At 37.2% G+C, this 13,213-nt stretch overlaps 1 protein-coding gene across 4 annotated transcripts in view; it reads left to right on the forward strand.

The window, feature by feature from the left end:
• LOC116175901 (ecdysone receptor) overlaps positions 1-13,213 on the forward strand; it is a 92,223-nt gene that overhangs the window by 55,432 nt on the left and 23,578 nt on the right. For 2 of the 4 annotated variants that reach the window (XM_031494264.1, XM_031494266.1), the window contains one exon: positions 6,562-6,606. The exons of the other annotated variants lie outside the window; for them this stretch is intronic. In XM_031494264.1, the coding sequence (XP_031350124.1) occupies positions 6,562-6,606 (45 nt within the window). The remainder of the gene's footprint in view (positions 1-6,561; positions 6,607-13,213) is intronic. 4 annotated transcript variants of the gene reach the window in all.

A 13,213-nucleotide genomic window follows, 5' to 3' on the forward strand; every position in this document is an offset into this window, starting at 1 on the left:
GATGTGGTATTATGTATTGGTATTATAGACGCCGTATCGGCTATTAGAGGATATATATTTTTTTTGCCATTTCCTCAAAGTTTTCGTGTAAAAGGAAACCTCGAAGCAAACATTTCTCTCTTTGGTTACCAAAAATGCATATGGATCACTTCTTGAACATCACGCAATCGAGTTTGGTCTTTTCCTCAAGGAAATAAGGTGAATAAATAAGAATTTAGACCGATTTGGGCAATAAAATAATGAATACCTAAGTTAATTGTTCGTAGTTGCACATCTGGAACCCATAAGCTTTCATATAGCGGCAATCCGAAGTCGATACGAGGTCTTTTCCCCAAGAAAATCGGTACATAAGTGACGATGGTGACATTTTTTGGCCATAAATATGTTTGTCACCAAAAATACACATCGATTACTTCTTGGGCATCGAGCAATCGAGTTTGGTTTTTTCCTCAGAAAATTTGTGCATAAATAACGATTTTGACATCTTTTGGGTAAAAATATTTTGGTCGCCAAAAATACACATGTATAAATTCTTGGTCAACGAGCAGGCACGTAGTCAGAGGGGGGCCTGAAGGCATCTTCCGCGCCTTGTCGAGGTTATGCGTTACGCGCTTATGGTCTGCAGTATATTACACACTGTAGGTTTTGAATATGACTCAGTAGAGATCATTAGCCACTAGCTAACATTGGTAAATATGTGATTAATCAGAAATCCAGCCCCTCCCGAATGAATTTCCTGGCTACGGACATGACAACCGGTGGCTCGTTTCCCCAAGAAAATTGATGTATAATTAACGATTTGGGATAGAAATATTTTGGTTACCAAAAATGCATATGGATCACTTCTTGAACATCATGCAATAGTTTAGTCATTTTCCCAACAAAATTGGTGTATAAATAACGATTTTGAGCAACAGCGTGATGGATTCCAAAGTTAATTTGTCATAGTTGCACATCATGGAACCCATAAGCTTTCATATAGCGAAAATCTAAAGTCGATACAAGGACATCAGCGCTAAAAACTAAAGTCGTTCGGGAAAATAAACGAATCGAATGCGCCAGGATGTCGAAAGATGTATAATGGATTTCCTAGGATGTCTGGTGGATATCCATGGATTTTTACAAACTAAATGGATCTTTGGTGTACAAAATTGATATGTGATTTCCCCTTCTGGTTGTCAACTTTTCCGAGTTATAGATTTCATGAGTAAAAGTGTTAACTGAATCCCGAATTCACTGCGTTTTTGCTATTCGCGAGGAGGAAAGATTTTTTAAAAATGGCCACTAAGTAGCTTTTACGTCAATGATTTTTGCATTTTGTCTTTAATCCTTAATTCCTTTACGAAATAACTGCTCACTAGAATGTCTATAATTTATTATTTTTACAATCTTTTCGTTATACTTTCCGAGAATTTACAGCTTCGATTCATAGTTCCCTTTCCTCCTCATTTCCAAGCTATTTCCTCATCATATCACACCTGAGGAACAAGAGTGTGTAGGACTCTCGGTCTATAAATGCACTGAATTTTCAGTTTTACTAGTTACGGAATACGGAGTATCTATTTATTTAAACAAATTGCTCATTTGTTGTTGCTCATTTATTACTACAAATGCAAGACAAAATGTTATATTGTTATAGAAAGACGTCACTTATACATTTATTGTAGACATACCGAAATTTTCATCTTTCATGAAATCTAAATTTGTATGCGCTAAATTAACCAGTGCAAGTTCAAGAGCAAGCGAGCCATTCATTTTCGAAATGCTTCAGTTATCTGCAAAGATAACAATGGCACTTCAGCAATAGTTTTGCATGCATATTTAACGCAAAGTTAGCAACAACCGTTAAGTAGTAACGTATTGAGATACAATTTAGGCACGAATGAATTATAATTCTGCAATCCCTTGCTTAACAATTCTTTCAAGTTTCGTATCCATTTTGTATCTCAAATATATCACAAACCAATTTTTATTTAAAAAGGAACCGTGGTGCCTCTACTAAGTCAAATAAAATACTTCCAACAATCCTTTCACTTTCGAATAGTATATAAGAAATATTGTGTATGCAGATACGCCAGACAAAATGGTTCTTTTCGAAGGAAATAAGTGATTAATGCCGTTTAAATCCAACTCAAAACTATATAAACTCTTGAACGATTCGAAACTCAAATAAGTGCTTGATACAGTTTGCATAACGGATAATCCGAAGCAAATAGATTTTCCCTGCGGATTAGTAGTGAGATTTTCCTCCATTAGGAACAAAAAGGATTACTCTGCAGAAACCCGCGATCGGTATTGGCACAGTTAATGTGTCGAAAACTTCACTAATAATCTTTCTGTTAACATGTAATGGTGCCGTTTGTAGCCTGAATGTAACTTACACTGTTATACTCTTAGTTAGGAATTTCCCACGGAAAAGAGGGTTCAATTCAATATCTTCACGTGTCATTATTTCATGCTTGCTGTGCTTATAAAAACACTCAAGTTCTTGCAAATGTTGTATTTGGTTAGCATTTGTATCAACTCTTTTACCTTTGGGATTAATAGTAGATTCATCAAAGAATAGGTAATTTAGGCTAAATCCTTTTAGTCTACACACACACAGTAGTAATGTCCGATGGATATCCGATATCTGTGTCTATCCGAGGATGTCTGTTCTGTGGATATCCGAAGAGTTCGGTGAATATGTTAGGACCCTACTTATTTTTGTTTTAACTAACCCAAAATACAGTGACTACTGAGGAATCTAATTGTCGATCTACTTGATCAGATGATTTTTTGATATCTCGTGCATTTTTTAAATATTTTGTTTGTAACTAAGGTCCCTAATTATAAAAATTGTTAATTAACCCCGTCCAAATAAAAATGTTTTGTGCCCAACGACCAAAGCACTAAATTTTTGTTATTGGCACCTAACTACCACCCAATTAGCACCTAATTGGTTTAGAAACAAATTGGACGTAGTGGGGGACATCCTTAAAATGGTAAACTCAAATTTGGAAATGTTTTTGCTCACTTAAAAAAAGACGACGGAATTCAAAAAATTCTCAATATCAAAATGTTTTCTTACTTAAAAGAGATACAGAAAAAATCTTGATTACAAAAGTTTCTTTATCATGATTGTTGAATAATCTGCAGTTTTCAAACTCAAAGGTTATCCGACCTAATCTTATTTTCGAAGTGGCATAATTTGTAGATTAATTTAAAGAAAATAGGATATAAAATTCTCTTTCCAAAAACGATAGCACACAAAGAAACAGTCCAAAGAAGTTAAAAAAATCCAATTGAAAGTTTCGAATTATGTATCTACTCATTAAATATCATCTACGATGTGTTCCCTATAAAGTAAATTTAAAAAATGAGGTTAAATCCGATAACTTTTTTACCTGTCATTATAAAGAAACTTTTGTATGAAACAAATTGTTAGTTAACATTTTCAAATTTTGATATTGCCATTTTAAGTTTGATCCAAAAATAGGCCATGACGCCTATATTACTTTTTTTGATAGTACTAACTAAGGGATACCTTGAAAGAGTAGCGAAAGGGACAGAAATAAAAAATTTTCAAAAATTCCTAACCCAAGTGTTTGCGGATAAAACTCTACGAAATGTTGAATATTTGAACAGTAAAATACGGAAACCAAACTCAGTTTTTGAAAATTAAAAAAGAAACTATCTTTGCCATTCGATTTACGCGGGCGCGACAACTATTGAATGAGGCGAGCATTTGTTCGAAGATTCTCAGTTGATTTCGACTGCAAACTACGAATAACTGTATAAGTCGTATTATAAACCGTATACCTTTTGAGCTACAGATCGCAACGGCCTTGTTGAGCTAAAAAGGGCGCTTTCTTTTCTGTCAATCTGTAACAGACGCGACGCAACAACCAATTAAAAGGGCACAAAATATTGCGAAATAGCAATGCTAACGTCTGACACTGGGGCAATCGTATACTGAAACCGTAATTAATACTCAATAAGAATCAATAATTCGAACGACTTTACACTACCAAAAGCAAAATTTCGATCGACCACGGGTTATTCTTACAATCATAATCATATGAGGGTAGGTAGCTTTTGTAAGGGTAAGCTTCTGCCGTTTTTTTGGTGCCATCGTTGCATTTTGGAATGCAAAAGTGTGTTTTCGGGCCAGATTATTTTTTTCCATTTGTACATTTCGTGTAATACTTGTAGGTGTTTATTTTGTGCACAATTACAAACAGTGCTATTTATTAAGAAGTAGACATCGGGATTTACGTGTATTGTTTTTCCCTATGTCTACTTTTAAATGACAAAATCGCTTCTGAGATGACAATATTCAAATAGATTAATATGACAGCCAGATCTTTATTTGTTTTAAGAAGTTATTTTAGTTGCATAAAATTAGGCCCCCTTCAGAAGAGACATAAGCAAAAATAATATACGTAAATCCAACTTATTAATAAATAATTTAGTGCGATAGAAGACATTATCGGCTAAATCCGAGTACTTTTTTCCACCTTTTTGATTTTGTTGTGATGACTTTTTGGGTCAAGTCATATTTTAACGTGATATTTGGTTCGAATGACGAATGGATGAAGCCAAAGATCATTTCAAAATTGCACCATTCAGAGAACTATACGAGGAACTGCGACACAATTTCGTCAGACTGTCACCATATTATGTACCTACATGACAATTTCGGACAGCAGATGAATGGAGAATTTGGAAGACTCCGGTTTTCTAACTGCCGAGACCCTTTTTTTAATGGTTTGACAATGTAACACGTTCTGATTTTCACGGTACTCCTCAAAAACACGTACCATTTTACTAGAGCTCCACAATCTGGTCAATTTTTCGAATAATTTTAACAGCAGCTTGGTAATTAACACGCGTGGACTTGTGAATGAATGAAAACGTATTATTATTGCTTGCCGTGTCCGAAGGACTCTTTAGTCCATCCACCTGCACTCCGAAAACAGTTTTTCGTAGTAAGGCTATAGACCTGGAGGTCGCCAAAGCCGCAAAGCAATTGTTTTTTGTCGCCATGTAGGTCAAGCACTTCGGATTACCATATCTTATTGTGAGCGCGCGTTTTCCATTTACACTTGTTCTGTTGTGACACAACAGGAATTAGAAAGGCTTCGAAATATGTGCGAAAAACTCTCGTATTTCTCGTAAAGGTACGTGGAACACGTGTGGGGTTCTTAGAATGCTGTGTTTGTAGAGTGTCAGGTAACCGAATACAAAGTGTGTTTATTTTGTGGTCATCGGCATATAATTATCACTAACTTTAGCACAAAATAGTGAGTAAACAAGTCTAAAAAGGAAAAGGCGTGGACCTCTTCTGCTAGTCGCCTTTTTTCCCTCTTGATCAAAATTTCTTAACCAAACCAGTAGTTTACATTGACCCAATAAAAAGTAACCTGCTCAGATTTACTTTATAAAAATACGCGGTGATAGCAAAGCAACGTAAGGAACGCGACGTCCTACTTTGTATTGGTGTCACTTTCCACTCAAGAGCAAGATTGCACAACACGCATTAAAGCAAGTGAGCACTTTCTCGAGTGAAAAGAATGAATGTATTTATGGTGTTTTTATTTCTACCATTTGTACGTTACGTAATGGCCCAAAAACCGCGTTTTCGTTTTGATACGATGACGTCACCGCTAAGGTCATTGTTAATCTAGTTCAATAAACTTATAATTAGTATTTTAGCGTGCCTTTATCTACACTACTCGAATGGATGCGTAAAATCGAGCCCACTTTTTCTTATCGTGACATACTTTATATGCAATTGAAATTTCTGCATTACCATATGGAGGTCTTAATTAGGAAAAATGCAGATGGTTTCGCCAAAAGAAGGGGGTTGTGCAAGGACAAATGTGGTTGGGGGATCCAGCAGGTGCCTTTTTTACATAATGCAGCGCGCAACTTTTTTTCACGTATCCTGCCACTGCCACGTTTGACGCCCGAATAGACTTTTTCATCGCCCCAATATTCCAATCGGCACGTCGTTGCACGCATCGGATGTAGACAAAGGGTTGGGATTAGGCGAGACCTAATAAGTCCTAACATTTGCCCTAGTCTCGGTTCACCTGCCTCTCTAGAGGTCGGACAATGTCATGGTCAGGGCCGCCAAGAACAGCATCTGCAATATGCAACTGTACCTACGTTGTTATTACGTTCTACAAAATTCTAAACGCGGAGAGAAAGTTTTTTTTTTATTCTATCCACTTTGAATCGCCCAAAAGTCCAGCCACATGCTACGATTATTACATAATTAACCTTGAAATGCGCAAAAAAGACGAAGCACCGCCCCACTAGGAAGAAGACCAGATGGCAAACGTGACTTCTATTTCGATTATTTTTTTAATTTCACCTCTACGAATTTGCATATTAACTTTTGAGATTAATTACAAACCAATTTGTCAGCGTTGGCCAATTATGTTGTAAACCATATTGTGGAAAGCACGATGATAAGTAAAGCCTTGGAAATGAAGATGTAATTTAGTAAACGCAAGATTACATAATTTACTTTTCTTCGTGCACGTAAATGATATCCTTTGTCTTTTGTTACAGGTGAGTTGCAGCAGGCGACGAATGCGGAACTTTTCTGGAAATTTTGTAAGTGTGCTTTTTTTCTTTGAATCATCATCAACTCTCATGACCGTTAAGCTCACGCCGACAACCATCCGTTCAAAGCCCCTAAGAAAACAGATTTAGGGATTACGCGGGTCGAGGTAAAATTAGTCATCTTCTTTACGCGATTCCAATTTTCAACCTGTCAAAACTGTGATGACCTAAGCGCAAGCTGATTTTCAAAGAAGGAGCAGGTGCTCCTTTGAAGAGGGTAATCTCTAATCTAGATCTGGTAGCCCCTTATTAGTATTAAAATTGCGTCAAAGCGTCTTTGTATACAGAATCAATTAAAGGGGATGAAATTTGGGTCAATCGGTTTCCATTAGGGGCGAATAATTTATGTTGGAAATTTGGGATTGATGTCGCTACGGCAACTTTCTAGGGAGGGTTTTAAGTCAGGTCGAAAGTTTACACGAGGGTGCAACGCGTTCGAGTTAATCAAGACAGAGGGAATCTTTTAATATTAACTTGACAACTATCAAAAAGGGAGTTATTTCGTATATTTGCCACCTGTGAATACTTATTGGTCTACCCTCGTGAAGAGAATATTAGTTAGGCTTAGGGTCGAAATATTCACCTAATAACAAATTTGCCAAATTAAATCTTGGAATGCCATTGTTGATGCAATCTCGAATTGATAGAAAATAAATTAAATTTAATTTGCCTCCAGCAAACTGAACCAGCTTCAAACAGCTTAACTTTTTCGTCCCCATGAGACCTTTTCGAGGGGTAAAAATGTGTTTTTTTAGTTTAGCAGAGCTGGTCTCTTGTTTGTGATCTTGCAAGAACTATTTTTGATAATTACTATTACTATAATCGCACGAATTTCCTTTTTCCTCTAATTCTGAACTGGAAAAACAGAAAGAGGGATTCGGTGAAAAATTTCACAGGGGATAAATAGAAATCAAAATTTAGGGTTAATGCATTTCATTAAATAACATGTATGGATAATCCGAACCACTCTGTAATTCGCCATTTTGTAAAATGATATCCGTACACTTGAGAACTTCTACTAAAGAATGTTTGTGTCCACTTTTCAAATAAAAGATTTCATAGTAGTCGATCATACTTTTTCTGATGTGAATTTATGTGTGCATATAGAGATCATTTATTATGATTTCTATAATCCGGAAACATCGGTAATCCGAACGAGTTCTGCCAAACTTTCTGTTCGGATTTACTTTGTCATTAGGAAAGAGGCCAAACACAATTTGTAAATTTTCACGGTATTTTGATTAGTTGTGGTACATTTGCTTTTAAATTATAAACCTTGGCAGGGAGGCGGCTGGCTCAATTGTTCCCTTTGGAGCAGAGTCTGAAAAGGCCCTTTTTAGGAGAAAATGTAAATGCAAAGGTAAACAAAGAAGAGCGCCATTAATGATCTTCTCTTTAACTACCAAATCTCTCCAAAGCATTGATATATAAAAATGAGTTTCTTGAAAACTTGAACTTTTCCGCACGGAGACATGTTGTTGAGGCCTAGCACCTTCCCTTTATTGTAGTTTTTCCTCATCGCGTTTTATTGAGCGAAGAATCTAATCCACAAATAAGAAATTTACTTCTGCACATGCGCGCATGCATCTCTGAAGTGTTTTATTTTCTTAGAGAAAGTGCCATTTTGTATGCCTAAATACTAAAACTAATATGTGACGCCCATTTTCACGAAGACAACATTGTAGGCCTTCTCTGAGGGTTGCTTCCGCCATTTGCAACGTAGGTACAGGAACCGGCAGCGGGCAGACGGGCAAGTTAAAGTCTGTAGGAGGAGCCAGTGCGGCCCAGTGGCGCACCAATTAATGCAATTAATAAAACGTACAGGGTTTATGCTCATAACACCCTTGATTTTAATTATTATAACTAACGGTAGGCAGAGTTGAGCGCTGCGTTACCTCAAACCCGCCACATAAACGGCCCACTAGCTAAGGGTTGGAAAATAAAATAAAATCTTGAGATCTGTTACAGCGGTAGTTGGTTCTGGGCATAGGTATGACCTTCGTAACTTTGTTACCACTTGCCAATGGGGTTTAGCACCACTCAATTTATAACGTAACTCTCCCCGTATGAAGTTGAGAAGATACGAGGGTAGTAATAACAGTAAAAATCAATTTAGGTACCCAAAGAAATACTGGTTTATTCCAAATATCAAATCAAAGTATCTCCATAATTGAATCACACGTTAAACTTCCAATTAACTTCCCCCAAAAGAATAAATCCCAAGTATAAATGAGAATTACTGAATCTTAAAACAACTTTCCAAAAACATATAACGCAACTCATATCTTGAATAAAGTAAGACGTTGACGCGAAGAAGTGAGCTCAGTTCACGCATCAAAACCTGAAAACAATCAAAAAGAAAAACCTCTCAAGCCGCAGGGCTCGGTATATATAATTAGTTGATTAATGCCGGAAGGGGCTCGCTCTACTCGTCATCTGCTTCTATACCAGGGTATCGATTCCCGAAGTTAGTCGATATGCTCCGTGATGTGACCCGCAGCCATGACGTCATGATCGTATACGATAGGGATAAGTTCAAGTTTAGCTGCATTCCCGAATCGTATGAGCTAACCAATCACAGACAAGAATTTAACTGTCATTTGTCAGTCTTGTATTTTGTTTTGTTTTTGCATTATGGATACTGTTATTAATAACCAGAAAATCCTCGAACAATTCCGTGTTTTATTTCACAGAAAATATGTGAATTTATAGGTTAGGGCACTGAATAACCTCTATGACAAAACAGCTGCAAGATCCGTCCTGTAGCTGCAACTGCGCATGACTTTCACGCAACGAGTGGTCTAGACACTGTCGTTGCGTTCGATCAACTTTTCGCTCGATGTGGTAGGTTCGAGAATGCAGTGACATTCACGTTCACATCAAGGTCAGTCGATGTGAACAAAGCACATCTTCGGGAATCGACGCCCAGGTACGGTACTTAATTGGCCCACCCCTCCAGAAGGAAGTGGTGATCTCCAACAACATACGCGTTTCCAACTCGATCGCGGAAATTATCCTTAATAGGGTCGATACTCTTAGTAAATCTCCTTCATGACCCGGTGACCTATTTTACAGCAAAATGGTTACAAAACTTGTACGTCGAACAAGAATTAGTATGTAACGTAAAACGTGTATAGAAGTTAGACCCTAAAAGAAATCAAACGTAACCCCTCTTCTTTGATGACATAAATTTATCTACCTGTTATATAAGAGGGCTAATCGTAGATGAAGCAATTATCGATGGAAAGTACAGTACAAAACTTACAGCTGAAACCTAAGCAAGGTAATATACGAAATGCACTCGGCGGCACTCAAATTTTGCATCAAATCGCCAGTGATCAATATATTTTGAAGATGGCAATTAGACCTGTACGCGTTCTACCTTAAGCTTTCAGCTGTTTTTTTTTAATCGACGTGTATTCCGATGCGGTTTATGAAGGAAAATAAATGACAATCGACACCCCAAAAATCAAGGCGCTGGCATTCTGTGCGGAAATTGCGTGGTGAAATTTCATCATTAGATAGAGCCATCTATCAAATCGTTTCAACGAGTAATAAATATAATGCTTCGTAATGGAGAAAAGAAATCGTTACACCAATCACCACAGCTGGAGCGATTTCGAGAGATCTCCGAAACGAAATTAGACGATTAGGAAATGCAGACCGAAAAACAGCCATGGAAGCCCTTGCTGTCGCCCCAAAGCAGGCTTATTTGTATGAAAATTGAAAATCTTATAAACAACTTTTTTAAACACATTACTGTTATATCTGTTAAAAGTAGATAGTTTACTCTTCACTAATTTTTAAAATTCAACAAAAATCACCATATGTATTAATTTATTTAGGCTCTTTTTTTTAAATATCTAAGTTTGAGATAAAGCAGGAGCGATCCTCAGAACATGAAGATTCAACTCTAAAAAAATTTATCAAAAAAGGATTGACGTCGAGTCGCCTTTGGAAGTTCATGTTAAGCTGGAAACACACGATGTACGCGCGTACATGTTTGTCGTGATGTTCGATCGTGTGTTTCCAGCTTTTAAGTACGATTTTCCATGTAAACAAAAATTCCAAAGGTGACACGACAGCAATCCATTTTTGATCGCATAGTATAACACCTTATATGCACTCAATCCGTGGACACACTGTATGTCAATTCGAATTTCTTTCAAAGTTTTCTGAATTAGATCTTGTGCAAATACAATGGGTAGCCCCTCATAGCGATCGGTGGTTGCTTGCTGTCACCCTTTTCGTTTTTGAGGGCATGCAGCACGAATTGATCATGAAATCCTGGCACCGTTTCATCTTGATCAGAAAATTTGGTGGTGCTACCACAAAGTTGTCGCCTCTATAACCTTTTACGATATGTATGTAGCTGGAACTGCAATGAATTGGTACTAAATCCTGCAGTATTTTAGAGCATTGAGGAAATTGTATAGGAAATTGCGAGGGAAGAACTAAGGGAATGTGTAGGAGATATGAGGGAACTATTTAAATATTCTGCGAATAAGACGAACAATGAAAAATTTGTCCGATAGGTGTTGTTCGCGGGACTTTTGTTTTTTGTACCGCACGTCGTTGGAATGGAATGAAGAGAACAATCAGTTTTATCGTAAACTTGAAGGCGATTTAAAAACAGAATTGATAATTTGGTTCTTAATGTCGGGCAAAGGAAAAATATCGCAGAAAACTGTATGACTCAAATACTGAACTTTTCCGCTTTAAATGTTTTGGCCTATGTCCACAAGCAGTAACGGCTCTTTCCGTTGTGTTTCTCGGCCTTGACTGGCGTTAAATAAGGAATTCTGAAAATGCGTGGGAAATTTTGGAAATACATACTCGTATTTCGGAAGGAGTGCCTAATGTTGGATATACTGGAAATTTTGGGAGTAAATTTTGGAATTATGTTACATAAGTTATGGAAAAGCGGAGTCGCACGTGTTCAGAATTTTGTTTGTTTTACCCCTTGGTCTTGGTAAAATACTAAGAAGCATTTGTGACGGGTTTTTGGTTAGAAATGTACAAACTAAAGTTTATTTACTTAATGGCTCGCATATTTGTGGAAAGGTAAAATATGCCGGTCGCATGCCCGCAATAGTTTGAAGGTAAACATGTACTAGTAAAAAAACGTTTATTTCCAACACCTGCCAGGAATTTAACGTTTATGGTTCTTTCCAAAAAAAACACCTTAACTCATCCAGGCAACAATCGCGTTTAATAAATTCGGAAGCAGGTGGTTTCCGGCCTCTTCAATTTAGAATTAGAATAATTCATTTGCGACGAAATATAAATTTCACTAATTATTGAGGGTAACGAATTGATTAAGACCGCTCTTCCACTTCGTTTGCAAAGTAATGGAAAGGTCGCACAAATTGCTTTTATTGTTTCAAGTACGTCGATGCTGCAAATTGCGTGTTTCCCCCTTTGATCATTCAATAACGACCCTTAAACTTGAACTTCATTTTTTCCTTGTTTATGGAAACTTGAAAGCGAGGAAAAAAGTACTAATGACTTCCTCACCTCTTCATCCCCTTTTACCTTATTAATGTGCCCACGTTGAATAGCATAAAAATACGGATGCTCCGAATCCCTATCTCTAACAAGGACGAAGTCCTTCAATTTACGCATGAATGAGCCACGTGTTTTCACAAAATCAAAACCGTAGCGCGAATTTTCGCACATCGTTGGTATTGGTTACGTTTACCGGAGCTAAATCGAAAGTAGTCTTTCAAGTGTAATGTGTAAAGGAAATAAAATTCCAGAACTTGTTGCGGGTCACAGCGGCGTAGTAATAAAACTTGTAGTGTAGGTAGAGGAGAGATGTTAGAGAAGAAGTCCGTTCCGCTTGGCTAGTCGTGGTCTCGTGGTTTGCCGGTCACATTGTTAAGGCCAAGACTGGTATTAAAAGTAGTTTAGTAGACAGAGGAGAGGATGTTATTACGTAACGCGCCAAGAATGAAAATGAACGTTTCGACAATATTTTGGTACGGGGCTGAACGAAAAGGTCAATTTACGACGTGTGGTTGTTTTTTATGGGTTCAACGCGTGGCCGAAAACCACGAAATGTAGGTTAATTATAGACCTAAATTGTAACGGGTACCCGATTTCCCAAAACTTTGCGGGTACTTGCAATCGATTCCCGGTAATTTACACAAGGGCGCATTTTTTTGGTTATTTCTAACAGGAAGCTTGGTCGTGGGATCATGTTGGCATTTTACATATCTTGATTAATAGTACGGGCTCTAATTCAGATCCTTGAGCAAATTACTTTAGCATAAATCACAGCCAGATCGGATTATGGAATTATTCCAATAGAGCTTTGGCTGTTGATACTTGGTATCTGTGACACAAGAGTGGAGCCAAGTTTGCCAAGAAAATTAATAACTCCGATTTGGCAAATTAAAAAGGTCTTTTTGGCATCGCTCTAAATCTGCATTTTCCTAACATTGATGTGTTTAGTCTTGAATCTTCAACTTTTGGGCAACACGTGTAAATATACTTGGAAGAACAAACAAAATACGTAATCATACGACAGATCCCTTTTAAAGTTTGCCGATACGCTTGTTTTTAATGTATTTGATTAATGAATCACAGTAAACTC

Source organism: Photinus pyralis, unplaced genomic scaffold (assembly GCF_008802855.1).
Source record: "Photinus pyralis isolate 1611_PpyrPB1 unplaced genomic scaffold, Ppyr1.3 Ppyr1.4_LG7, whole genome shotgun sequence".
Taxonomy (NCBI): Eukaryota; Metazoa; Arthropoda; class Insecta; order Coleoptera; family Lampyridae; genus Photinus; species Photinus pyralis.